The sequence below is a fragment of the Channa argus genome, chromosome 2 (genome assembly GCF_033026475.1).
Source record: "Channa argus isolate prfri chromosome 2, Channa argus male v1.0, whole genome shotgun sequence".
In the NCBI taxonomy this organism is placed as follows: Eukaryota; Metazoa; Chordata; class Actinopteri; order Anabantiformes; family Channidae; genus Channa; species Channa argus.
This window is the reverse complement of record NC_090198.1, coordinates 21,269,411-21,281,995: the sequence shown is the minus strand read 5'-3', so window position 1 is coordinate 21,281,995 and position 12,585 is coordinate 21,269,411. Positions and strand designations below refer to the sequence as shown.

Here is a 12,585-nt window from a genome sequence, read left to right as displayed (position 1 = left end):
GCAGTGAAATTCCCAGTGCACAGGAAGACGACCTGGAAGAGACAAGTCGGTGACTGGTGTATAAAGGGAGCGGCGCAGGTGAGACGAATGGCTGCTAATTAGACAACGCCGGGAGAGAGAGTGAGAGCAGAGGGGAGAGATAGGGTTAAGGTTAAGGTTTCCAGGGCGACACAGATCAGCGTCAGCGTCGGGACAATTATTTCTTTGAAAAATATATTTCTTTATGTTTTTGTTAAAGGGCTTAAAGAACCAGGTCCAGGTCAAAATGAACATTGTCAGCTGCCCTCCTGTTACCACCGTCCTTATAAAGAGACCAGATCTCAAATACCAGCTCGGCTTCAGCGTCCAGAATGGCATAGTAAGTACAAACCTGACATCTGCCTGTCAACCCCACTTCTTTGTCATCAGTGCCATGAACAAAACCTTAAAAATAATAATTAAAATGTTTGGCTTTGCTGCATTATTTCTTACGGACAAGTTGTGAACTTTACTGTTTAGTGTATCTTACAGTTTCCTGCTTCTGTGCATGTTCCACAATCCTGTCACACCTAAGATTAATCTGCTCATTATTCCATTTTATTTTCTCTTTATTGTGATAAATTGCTATGGGGGCTTGTACAATATTTATCAACCCACCTCAGTTCAGGAAAATAAAAAAGTGGATCTCTAGCTATCATTTATTTTGGTATCATTTTATCATTGTCTTTGTTCATTGTTCAGTGTTGGATGTCACACTGCAACACTGCAGTAGCATTCATCTTGTACCTGGTTCCACATTCTTGCAAAACATGACAACTATACTTTCTGTGTGCATTTTTCCTTTCAGATATGCAGCCTGATGCGAGGTGGTATTGCTGAGCGAGGTGGTGTCCGTGTGGGTCACAGGATCATTGAGATCAATGGGCAGAGTGTGGTGGCAACGGCACACGAGAAGATTGTCCAGGCTCTCTCAAATTCCGTTGGCGAGGTTAGACTAATGAACACACACAAATGCCTGTCTGCAGATGCTTGGCAAATATATGTGATTTTTATTATCACTTTTGTTTTATAATGTTTATAATATCAGTAAACTTGCCCTGTCTTGAGAAAAAAGAACCATATAAGAATAAAGAGTCACTCCACTGATTTTACACATCAAGCTATTTTTACTCATTGTCATTTATTCTGCTCAGACTGTAAACAGTTGTCCATTTCCTTTTGTGGCTCTAAAGAAATTTTAAGAAAGTAACTTTACTTCAGCTTGGTTTGCTACCGCTTTAACAGAAAACCTCCTCAACAAACTGGGGTAATGAGTTTGACAGAAAAGGGCAATTACCTGCCAGGGCAGGACTGATGGAAATAGTCAGTATCATTATCTATATTTTATAATCTGGCATGTTTCAAAACTAAAAGTCAGGACGGTTAGAATTAATTTAACAGTTCTGGAATTGGAGCGCGTCTTTCAGTGACACAATACTGGAGCGGTGGACTTGTCAGAACCACTTGCCTCACTTTTACATGAATGTGTAAAAACAGATTCGATATGAAATTTAACAATTTGTCAGGTGGACTTACGTCACATTACTTGGGCCTTTGTTGTTGTCCATGAGCTGCATTGTGACGTTTGCAGTGAGCCAAGTACAGTGGTGTTGCACCCAAAAGTTCTCATTTGTTGAACATTAGCCTAAAAGACGCTATTCTTTGTGGGTGCACCAGTCATCGGTGGTCACTGCTTGAGCTGAAAGATGGACGGCAAACTGTAAAATAATAAACTGATGATAATAAACTATTTTTTGGACACTTCAAATTGGGTAAGAAAAAAACTCAGAGCATTTATAAAGGCATAGTGACGCACACAATCACCAGCAGGTTTGTGGTGTGAAGTAACAAATACTTACATAAATCTTCATTTCATTGTGATTGTGCTGTTACTTCTCTCACTGCCAGATTCACATGAAGACGATGCCAGCAGCCATGTTCAGACTTCTAACAGGACAGGAGACACCCATGTACATATAAATGATGACCTGGGGCCGCTCCCCAGGACAGGCTGTGATTGGTAATCTTATGGGGACAACCAGGCTGACCAGTGCCCGGGGGGAAGATTGCTTCTCCTATTTTTTTGTTTTTTTTTGAGCTGATGACTTCATGACTTCACCCTTCTCCCTTATCTGTGCTTAACATGCAATGGCCATTTGATTAACATGAGATGCTTTTTCCATCTGAACAGCTGAAGAGATCAAGTATGTGTGTGCGTGTATGTGTGTATGTGTGTGTGGGTATAGATAATGTTATTTATTTCTCAGTGCTTTTTTGTTCGTGATTGAGTAAATGGACTTATCGAGTGAATGCATCACAATTTATTTTTTTATATTCTGGTAATGCAATATGATACTTCTACTATACATCTTGTATAGATTCATTTTTCTTCTCTGTTAATTTATTTCTCGTGTAAATACATATTTTGCTAATATTGTGAATGGGGCAGTGAGGAGGAATGTGCCACGGCTGCACTGTAAATATTTATTGAATTTAACTGTTGAATTGAAGGCAGGCTGGAATGAGGGCAAAAACACATAGAAATGTTAGTATCATAGTACTTACCAGTAAAAATTGGAATTAAATTGGAAAAATTGGAATTACTTTAAAGTTTGAAAAGTTGCGTTTAAATATGTTAAATATGCGTTTAAATATGTTAAGTTGATAAAATGCACACGTGACTCAAACTGTTGCTTGCAGCAGGGTTTTTGGAAGAAATGCCATATCGTTTTGATTTACTTCATTTTATGGCAATACACAAGTTCAACCACTGTATGGCAAAATAACTCTTTTCTAAATCTCATGTACAAACACACACACATTTAAATAATAAGCAGCTGAATTAAACTATTAACATGCATTCATGATGCTTTTGATATTAAAGTCACATGTACGGAAAATTATGTTTCTTTTGTGTGCTACTCTACTGTTTGTTCATCTTTAGTGTTCCTGACTGAAACTCATGCATACTGTGAGTGGACTGTGAATGTAACTGTGTCGTGTGAGCTGTCCCATTGCCATAAGCAGTATTAGAATGTCTGTACATAATGAGAAACTTGTCTAGTGTTGTGCTCATGTTTAAGAAAACAAAACACGGGTTTGGTCACTGCAAACATTTTCCCACCTTTTATGTTGGCTTGCAATTTTGAAAGGGAAAGAGTCAACTGTGAATCACACACTGTGACAGAAAAAAAGCCTTACCACTGAGTAATGGTTTTACATGCATTGTAGTAAAATTTAACCATATGAACATAATCTGTGTGCATGCCTTGTAAAGTAGTATCGTGTGTGGCAAGATAATAAAATCTGAGCTAAACCTGGCTGGTTTTGTTGGACTTGATCAAACCGCAAACTAAATCTTAAAAACAAAACTGGTGAACTTTAGCATTTCAGACTTTGATGTCTGTATGTGTACAATACAAAACACATAGCAGACACCAAGCAAGAAAACATTAAGAATGAATCCATTCCATTATGTGCGTCAGTAAGCTGTGCGAAGTAATACTGTCTGCCACGACCTGCTGTGTGCCGTTTCCTGGGGATCCAATAGAAATATACAAATCTTGGAAAAAAAACCTTTTTATAAAGTTTGTCTAGTATTTTTATGTGTTAGACCAAAATGTGAAGTCCATTGTTTTGCTTTGTTTTTTGTCCTGCATATTAATAACAAATTGTTTACCATTACAGTTATCATTTTGTTCATGGAAGCACAAATATGTTGTGTAGAAGGAGCTGTCACAGTCCTACACAATACACACTCAAAAATGTTAATGTATCACTCTAGAAATGTTTAAAAATAAACAAAATGATTATCAAGTCTTTTCATTAACAAGCATCTGTGCTTGTATTTTACTTTTTCTGTTTCCAGTATTAAAATATATTTTTGTTTTTACTAACTACAAATCCATTATACCATGGGAGTAACATATATACACATATATAATAAATGCACTTCGAATCTCTGGTTCCCCCTAATGGTAACAAATGGGAAGTGCAGGGTTTCACACACACAAAAATAACCTAAATCCACCAGTGTTTAAATAAAACTTTATTGTTTAAATATTTTTACTATGGTAACTTTTTAAATTATCTTAGGTTACACAGAAACTAAATTGTAAGCAATCATACAGTAATTTAACTGTTGACCATTAATGTACCATTTGACGTCACCTAAGTTTGGCCTGTAGGCAACATAGCAGTCAGTTATCTTTTACAGAGTTGTTTTTCTTTCTTTCTAAGGGTTAATGTCCAGTTTGTGAACATCATGCTGAGTTGCTATGTTCTGTCTGTTTAGTTTCACTGCAACAGCTCACATCAGGGGTTCTGGTCATTGCGGTCACACTTCAGCATAACTTTTATCCCAACACCCTGGCGTGTAGTCTCAAAGGCTTGGACAGCTTCCTCCAGAGGGAAACGATGGGTCACAAGGGGCTTCACATTCACTTTACCAGATGCCAACATGGCTATGGCCATCGGCCAACTGCAACACATGTCACATATTTTACTGAGCAGTTAAATCACTATGATACATAATAATTGGGTGCAAAAAGGTTTTTGAAATGTAAGAAGATGCAAAATTAACTTAACTATAAACATTCAGCTAGTACAAATGTTCTTTCATCATCAGAAATAACAAAAAGGGTTGAGGAATGTATAAAAAGAAAGAAAGAATGTATGAAAAGAAAGTCTCACTGTAGTAAGATAATGAAAATAAAATCAGTCCAAAAGTCTGCAAATCTTTACATTAATTAAAAATGTACCTTAATTTATGATAGATAATTTGTACTAGTTAAATGGACTTTTATTATGTTGATAAAAACATTATTACTGTTTTTGACATTTCAAAATAAAGAGATGCAGACTTTTGCACTGAACTTTATGGTTCAAGCTTTAGTCATGGACATTTTGTAGATGTTTAGATTTCACTTACAAGCAGACACCTATTCTATCATAAGTGCAATGAATTACTTTCTTACGTGTTGCAGTAGCGGAAGACTCCTCTGATGTCCACCTCTCTTACAGCAGCATTAACCAGAGGAACAGTGGCCATCTCAGAGCCGAGACCCACCAGCACCACCACACCTCCTGAACATGTTGCCTATAGGGAGAAAATAAAACTCAATAGCTAATTAATAAGAGTCAGTTGTCCCAAAACTTTGTGTTGCTTGATTCACAATAAATGATTTGAATTTCAATACATTTAGATGTAGGTAGCATGTCTCTGTTTTAGTGGGTTGTGATGAAGTTGATGAAACAAATTGTACATTAGAAAAAGTACAAGTAGCTCTAAACTGTACTAAAGTACAGTAAATATAGTTAATTTGTCAATACAGAGTTTGTGATGGGCTATTGCATAGCTCTGAAAACAGCTTTGAATGGTCTTTACTGAGGGAGGTCTCATACATAGATGGCAGTTTGGATGCTGCTCTCAGAACCAGTGCATTCGATGGTAATTTGAGGCTGAGCTCCAAGCAGGTCTGTTACACTCTTGGCAAGCTGCTGGGGTTCGTCTCCTCTCTTCACATTCAGCTGGAAGTCAGCACCCAACTCTTTGGCCACAGTCAAACGCTCTGAGAACAGATCTGAACACAGAAAATGTACTGGATTAAAGAGAAAATACTACAAAGAAGGCGATACCAAAATTATATCATGCCATGTCAGTTAAGGAAAGTGTTGAACCACGTGTGTTACCGGTTATTACGACCTGCGAGGCCCCCATTGCCTTGGCCGCAAGCAAAGAGCATAACCCAATAGGTCCTGTAGAAACAAACAAATATCTACTGTGGAAAGTGCACCGTCTCTATATGCTTGCAGTTAAAAGGTTCGGCTGTTGTACAAGGCAAATATCAGTACCATAAAGATCCGTTCAACCGATACCATTACTTTTATACCAAACAATAATTTAATTTTGTATTCATGTATTTTCACACAAGTGTTTGAAGTGTTCATTAGATTGTTTTTGACCCAAGAACTTTGTAAATGATTTAATATTTAACAAACGGTTGTAAGGTTCAGCGGTTTTTCCATGTATTGCGTTTTGCTGAGTCAGTATGATTCATTTTAGTGGCTATACCCAGACTATCATCTCTTCTAAATGAGTATGCAGCATGTCCTGTGATGCACACTCTTGTTTGTTAAATATTGCTACAAATATAGATTTTTCTCGTGTGGGTTTAATAATTTTGGCTAAATCATTACCAGAACCACAGATGAGCACTGTGCTTCCTAGGGTTACACCAGCTCTGCGACAGGCATGGATCCCCACAGATAGAGGCTCAATTAAAGCTCCTTCCTCAAATGTCACATTGTCAGGTAACCTGAACAATTAATGGAAAGACAAAGAAAGAAGAAGAAAGAAACAGAATGATATATGCAAAGGTGAGGCAAGAGAGTCAGTTAGGGGACAAAGATCAGGCAGTTAAGTAATCTCTGGTAAAAAACCATGTGAGACTGAACAATTGTTACTTATAACAGAAGTTGGCACTGTGCTTGTAGAATCGGCACAGGTTTCCATCATCAGGAGGTGTGGCGCAGAAGAAGATTGTGGGCGACAAGTTATAACGTCCATTTTTAAAGAATTCGTCTGTCTCACGGGGCACACCAGGTTCAATAGCCACTCTGTCACCTAAAAAAACACAATTCAGATTCAAAGCACTTGTTGTGGTAGTTCAGGTATCATTGCGGCCACCAGTGATTTAATGTTTGCTTTAGTGACAACACATGACAGTGACATTAGACTGCTATGAATGCTTGCAACAGCTGATGTTGAACTATACCTATTGATGTCCGAAATCAATGGATACTCTGTCAAATGTAAAAGCATCCCAGCCTCCCTGCAGTGCACCTGCATGGGAAACTGCCTTTTGTGTTTCCCAACCTCTGACACACACTCTTCTCGACCACTTACCTACTTTAAGGTGCGTGACTGCTGAGCCAACCTTTACCACCCGCCCCGATGCCTCATGCCCCAATACCATTGGTTTTTTAACCACAAAGTCCCCGATTCGGCCGTGCTGCCAGTAGTGAACATCTGATCCACAAATTCCAACAGAGTGCATCTGTACCAAAACATCTGGGTACAAAACATGATATACACAGTGAGGATGTTACTGACTTGTTAATTTGTCACTAAAGGACAATTGAAAATAAGCTGATCCCAAATTTAAAAATTAAAACCAACATCTCAGATTTGTTCAACATTACAAACATGATTAAAGGAAATAAAGTTTGATTTTAGGCTAACTAGGGACAATGCAGGAAGGATATGTAATAAATATAAATTTTTGCCACTAGTGCATTGGTTTTCAAAATGTAATTGTCATCCTGAGATAATAAAAGGATTTTTTAATGCACTAAAAATAGAGTAACCTTCTATAACCACCCCTACAAATGTTTTGCAATGTTTCTTAAAATAGCCTACTTTATAAATTGTATAATATGCTTTTCTACATAGCTTATTTTTACCACAAGGTCCTGGCTCCGGGACAGGGCGCTTTTCCTTCAAGAACAGGACAGAATGCAAAAAGGCTGCCGTCAGTTTAATGCAAGTAAAATGGACATTGTTTAAGTTTGATATAGATCTCCTACCAGCCGGAGGTCTCCTTGAGAATGCAGCACCACAGACAGATTTTCCTGCGCCATGACAGATACAACACACAGATGTCAAAAGTGCGATAACAAAACACACAAACAAATCCCCCGGCGAAATAGAATGTCACGTTGTTATCTGTCAGTCTCAAAGTACAGTAAGTGCACACGCTGCAGGGAACTTCCTTATTGTGGGCTGGTACCAAAACAAAGCCTGTGGTTGGACAAAGACACGCGGAACAGACCACTTTGCAGGGTTGGCCAAAGAAGCCGAGCAAAGAAATGTAGTTACCCTCTGGAAATTACATGCAACGCCTAGTGCCGCTTTATATTATTCGAAAACATGCTTACGTTATGGTGTTATCAATTATGAGTTAATATTGAGTCCATGTTATTGAAATTCTGTGATGTAAATACAAACCCCCTTAACGTCTGTCATAGTGCGCTCCATTTTTGGTTAGTTACACTGACGATTTATTCACAAGTCTTTCTGTATGTATTGCAACATTTTGAGTTTCCTGTAAATTAAATTAACATCCCATTTTACTAATGGCAAAACAATTATGTTATGGGAATTAATTATTAGTATGTTATACATGTAAGAGACGTCCTGCCAGCTATTTCACTTTGAGCCTCTGGTTCCACCTAATGCCAACGATTAGGAAGTGCAGCTTCTGAAAAATTACATTATAATCAATTATCACACTTTGGAATTAAATGTTAAAATGTTTACTGTGTGACAGAGTTTAAATGTATCTTACATTTCAAATGCAAAAAAATTTTGGTCCTATAATACAGTGGACTGCCACAAAATATTTACTCATACCATTTGATGCACTGCTTTTTCAGTGTGTTTTCTTATGTGTTAGCTAGCAGTGTTTTTTTTTTTTAACTAGTTCTATTGAACCACCAGCCCCACCACACCTCCCGAGCATGGTACAACCTGCACAGGTCACCAATCTATCTCAGGGGTGGATTTGCAACATTTCTATAAGCATACTATTCCCAGGAGGCTGTTTATTTATGCATTATTGTCAGAATTTACCATGTTCCATAGTTCACATCTACTAAATTCCCACTATTATTACATTTGGCTCTGGGAAACATGGACACCACTAAAGCAATATATAGCAAAAGTGTCTAGAGGTGAATACAGCATGCATCTAATTAAATGGTGTGTTTTTAGATTTTTTTTAAAACTACGTTATCCAAAGAAAATTACTTGCTCTCTGCTCAAAAGGGAAAAAAAACACAATTGTATGAAAAACTCTGATATCTGACTATAACAAAGAAAACCTAAAGGTGAAAAGGTAATATTATGAAAATATTAACAATGCAATTAACAGTTGTGATAAAGTGCATTTAATAATAGTTAAGGCAATGGACCCATTTAATTTTATAGCAGTGTATTGCACATAAATAATGATTTTAAATTAAAATGTTTTATGAGTAGTAGGATATGAAGAAAACATGACTGACATGTTAGTCTTGTTTTAGTCCCTCATTCCTTGTAGGACTCAATACAAATCCAAAGGCAATGACAAAAAGTTCTTTTGTGTCACTTTCAGTCTATAAAAAATGGGCATTGTGTCAGAATAATGTATGTCCATGTCCTCTTATGGTACAGAATCTAGAGATGGACCAGAATAATAAATGTGGACCCACTTATACCATTTGCCTCTTTCAGACATGGTTCATTAGTTAGGAAACATGATAAATGATTAAATTATTAAAAGGACATTGCACAATTACAAAATGAGATTAGCATCTGCTTTGTTACACGTGTTTATTTTATGCCACAGTATTAACGTATATTCATACAGTACACAACTGCAGTTAGGTCAAGCAAACATAAACACATTAACTCGTTTATCTGCAACATGCACCTGCACGTACTGTTTGTTTAACGTGCTTTTGTCTTGGTGGGCATTTGCTTATGTGTGGGCTTTAGAGTTGGAGCATCGAAAACACACAGGATGGAAATCACACAGATCCCCTGAATATTTCTGCAGGTTGTCCATGCTGAGGTATCCTAGAGTGAAAAGGCCAACAAAAGAAACGGTCCTCCAGCAGATGTTTAGGATTGTCTCATTATATGAACATAGAACTGAAGCTTCAGCTCCGGCCAAAAAACACACACAGTAAATGCTGACAAAGATTTCACCTGTAAGCATGTCGCTGACTAGATAATCCTGTATATGACCAGAAAGAGGAGCTTCATTTTCTGATGAGTCTGTGTCTGATGGCTCGGGACTCAAAAGAGAACAGGGACTTCATGAAGTAACAACTGAACGAGTCTAATTATAAATATATGTGAAAATACAGTGAAAATATAACATACTTGCAGACTCCTTCTTTAATGTACTCATCTTCTGTGTGAAAAGTCTTATGGGAACCCTGTAAGCCAGAAATCACTCTAACTACTGTATAATTTTAATAATTTATAAGTATAATTTTTTATATTATCTGCCCTTTGTGTGAATTATATTGTGCTTGAGTACTAACCTGTACTGACTGGTTATCTTCATGCTCCCAAATGAACCGCCCAACCACATTTCTCACCTCTGAAATAATAATTAGGAGAAAGCGGAATGAGCTGTAACTTAGAGTTTGCCTTCAATTAAATGTCATTCATTATTATGGTTTGCAATGTTTTTTTTGCTTGACCCTTCAAATCACACACTGATTATGTCTTCAACCATGGTTCAACTAGGTGTCACTGGTTCCTCTGAATAATTTTTAGAGGCCTGGAAAGATAAAACAATGCTGATTTTAATTGTAAAAAGGCAGATTAAAGCTCCCCTACAGCCATGCATCAAAGGACTATCTATGGTTTTAGTTTAGGGTGTAAATGTACATTAATGCTTTTAAACGTCCCTCTGACTTCTCCAAATTAGAATATTCCTCTGCTTATAGCTGAGTTTTCATCATTAGGAGTTCAGATGATGTAATGGAGCTCTGGAAAAGCAGGGAGAACATGAATACAAATGAGTTAGGTTCTTCCAAGTGATGTCATCTGGAGTTTTTCAGCTAGAAGTAGAGAGATATTTTAATATAGGGAAGTCAGGGAGAAATTTAATGGCATTTATGTTTGTGTACTATTCAAGCTAGAACCAAAAGAAGCATGTTTAAAATCAGTGAAGTCCCTTTTCCCTTTCTGCTCAAAACAAAATGTCTCCTACTTCACATTGATACCTGTACTCATTATTCGTGTGCTGGAAGCATATCATACTGCGTGAGTGGTAGAGTGAGGTTCAATTAATCTAAAAAAAAAAAAAAAATAAGAATCTTTAATTTATAATTTAAAAAATGTATTGTGTAGTAGAAACATGTGCTATTACCTTTGTCGTAATTATCTTGCAAACCCTTAGATTTATGTTATTGAAAATCTTGACACCATGAACTTCATATTTAATATGGCTTAAACAAATCAGTAAAGATTCAGTCGTCCTCACCGTGCTGTACTGAGGCCGGAGGCAGCACATAATGACCAATGCACACAGACGTTACACTCTGGCGTTTGTCACAGGCGCAGAGAAAAAAACTGTGAAAAACTGTCACCTTGTTCCAGAGGTAATCTTTGCTCTCAAAAATCCTAAAAAAGACATTATAGCTTTAAACAGATTGCAGATACATTCATTTAGTGAATAATGAATGTGCAGCTTTTTTGTCTTATTCTTCTCTTCACCTCAGAGTATCTGGAGAAGCAGCATCCGCACTGAAAAGATAATCTGCCGTCCTCCACCCAGCAACAGTGCCACCCTCCAAAGCTACAAGAAAAAAACGTATTATGACCAAAAGGTCTCGAAACAACACTTAGTGAATACACCAGTTCATTTAAGATAGTATGTGTTTTAGTAGTGTCTTTTAACTTATCGTGTCAAAGACAGCAAAAGCCTAACACATGAAACTGAAAAAAAAAACCAAAAAACCTCCAGTATATTAAACTCTTTAAACAGAATAAATTGGGTGTTGAATTTTAAATAACATATATGATTTTTGTCTTATGTGATACACCGGGTATTTGTATTTATCTATATGTTGCATATTTTGCATTTATACAATCATTTATTTTGCATTGATTTTATATCAAAACAGGAGAGAAACAAAAGTAAAATTGAAGCATTAGGTATTTTATTTGAATAGTGGCCAAGAGAAAATGAATAGTCTTCGATATGTCTTTGGCCATAAGGCTTCGAGAGTGTCTGATGATGGAGCAAGAAACGATGAACATAGTTAAGAACCAAAGGAATGTTGATCTGATGAGCAGTTGGAAGGAGGTTGAACCACACAAATAACAGCTGACAGAGAGAAAAAGAGACATGCGGCAAAGACTGACTATATGCAGTATATGCTGATCCTACTCTATATGGGAATATAATGAACCTACACTTTTAGTTAAAATATTTTTTAACAAATAGGTTATAACACTACTTGACATTTCAAACGTTGTATGTCTCTCATAACACACAAAGGAGTTAAGGCTATTTCAGTAATGTTACTTAGTGCCTACCAATCGGAGAAGCTAATGAGTACAGCTAGCTAACAGTATTTAGCAGATGTTTGATGTACCAAACCTTGACCTGCCTAAAAGGTCAACTACTTACTCCAGAAATCCTGACAGACCTGTGGCACACTGCTTGAAAACCAGCCAGACCTTTCCCTAAACATTGCTACATGCGGCTACGTTTCTGGTTTTCTGTCTTTTCTTTTCTGCCTACACACGCGTCTTTTGGCGCTCAAACGTCTCTGCTGCTTTCAGGCGCTGTCGGAAAGTGTCGGAATGTAGAACTTTTACGAACTCGGGAAGGACAACAAGCAACCGGAATGCAGTTGGCGTTACGCTGTTGTTCCAGCCGGGGCGTTTTGCGGGAAAGTCAAGCAACGGGAGACGTGAGGTCAAGATCATGTGTGAGGCGAAAGAGACCGCTGTATGTTGGTGGTGTAGAAACACATGTATTTTCGGTTGCTTATCAACTC

At 37.4% G+C, this 12,585-nt stretch overlaps 3 protein-coding genes across 8 annotated transcripts in view; 1 reads left to right on the top strand and 2 right to left on the bottom strand.

Moving 5' to 3' along the window:
- Positions 1-3,851, top strand: part of apba2b (amyloid beta (A4) precursor protein-binding, family A, member 2b) — a 48,798-nt gene extending 44,947 nt beyond the window's left edge. For all 5 annotated transcript variants that reach the window (XM_067496350.1, XM_067496349.1, XM_067496345.1 and 2 more), the window contains 3 exons: positions 239-358; positions 827-967; positions 1,927-3,851. In XM_067496350.1, the coding sequence (XP_067352451.1) occupies positions 239-358; positions 827-967; positions 1,927-1,998 (333 nt within the window). In that variant the 3' untranslated portion in view covers positions 1,999-3,851. The remainder of the gene's footprint in view (positions 1-238; positions 359-826; positions 968-1,926) is intronic.
- Positions 3,852-4,048: 197 nt separating this feature from the next.
- Positions 4,049-7,803, bottom strand: sord (sorbitol dehydrogenase). Of its 2 annotated transcripts, XM_067496351.1 has the most exons (9): positions 7,606-7,801; positions 7,483-7,516; positions 6,926-7,090; positions 6,484-6,643; positions 6,217-6,335; positions 5,710-5,775; positions 5,422-5,600; positions 4,995-5,116; positions 4,049-4,498 (listed from the first exon to the last, which is right to left on the bottom strand). In XM_067496351.1, the coding sequence occupies exons 1-9, from the start codon at positions 7,657-7,659 to the stop codon at positions 4,333-4,335; spliced, it is 1,065 nt and encodes a 354-aa protein (XP_067352452.1). In that variant the 5' UTR covers positions 7,660-7,801; the 3' UTR covers positions 4,049-4,332. The 2 variants fall into 2 exon arrangements, with proteins under 2 accessions (XP_067352452.1, XP_067352453.1); XM_067496352.1 differs by lacking the exon at positions 6,926-7,090 and having other exon boundaries at positions 7,606-7,803.
- Positions 7,804-9,380: 1,577 nt separating this feature from the next.
- On the bottom strand, positions 9,381-12,354 carry terb2 (telomere repeat binding bouquet formation protein 2). Its single transcript, XM_067493260.1, has 7 exons — positions 12,213-12,354; positions 11,294-11,375; positions 11,061-11,200; positions 10,111-10,169; positions 9,947-10,002; positions 9,770-9,858; positions 9,381-9,637 (listed from the first exon to the last, which is right to left on the bottom strand). Exons 1-7 carry the CDS (start codon positions 12,274-12,276, stop codon positions 9,540-9,542), a joined length of 588 nt encoding a protein of 195 aa, XP_067349361.1. The 5' UTR covers positions 12,277-12,354; the 3' UTR covers positions 9,381-9,539.
- Positions 12,355-12,585: the final 231 nt, after the last annotated feature.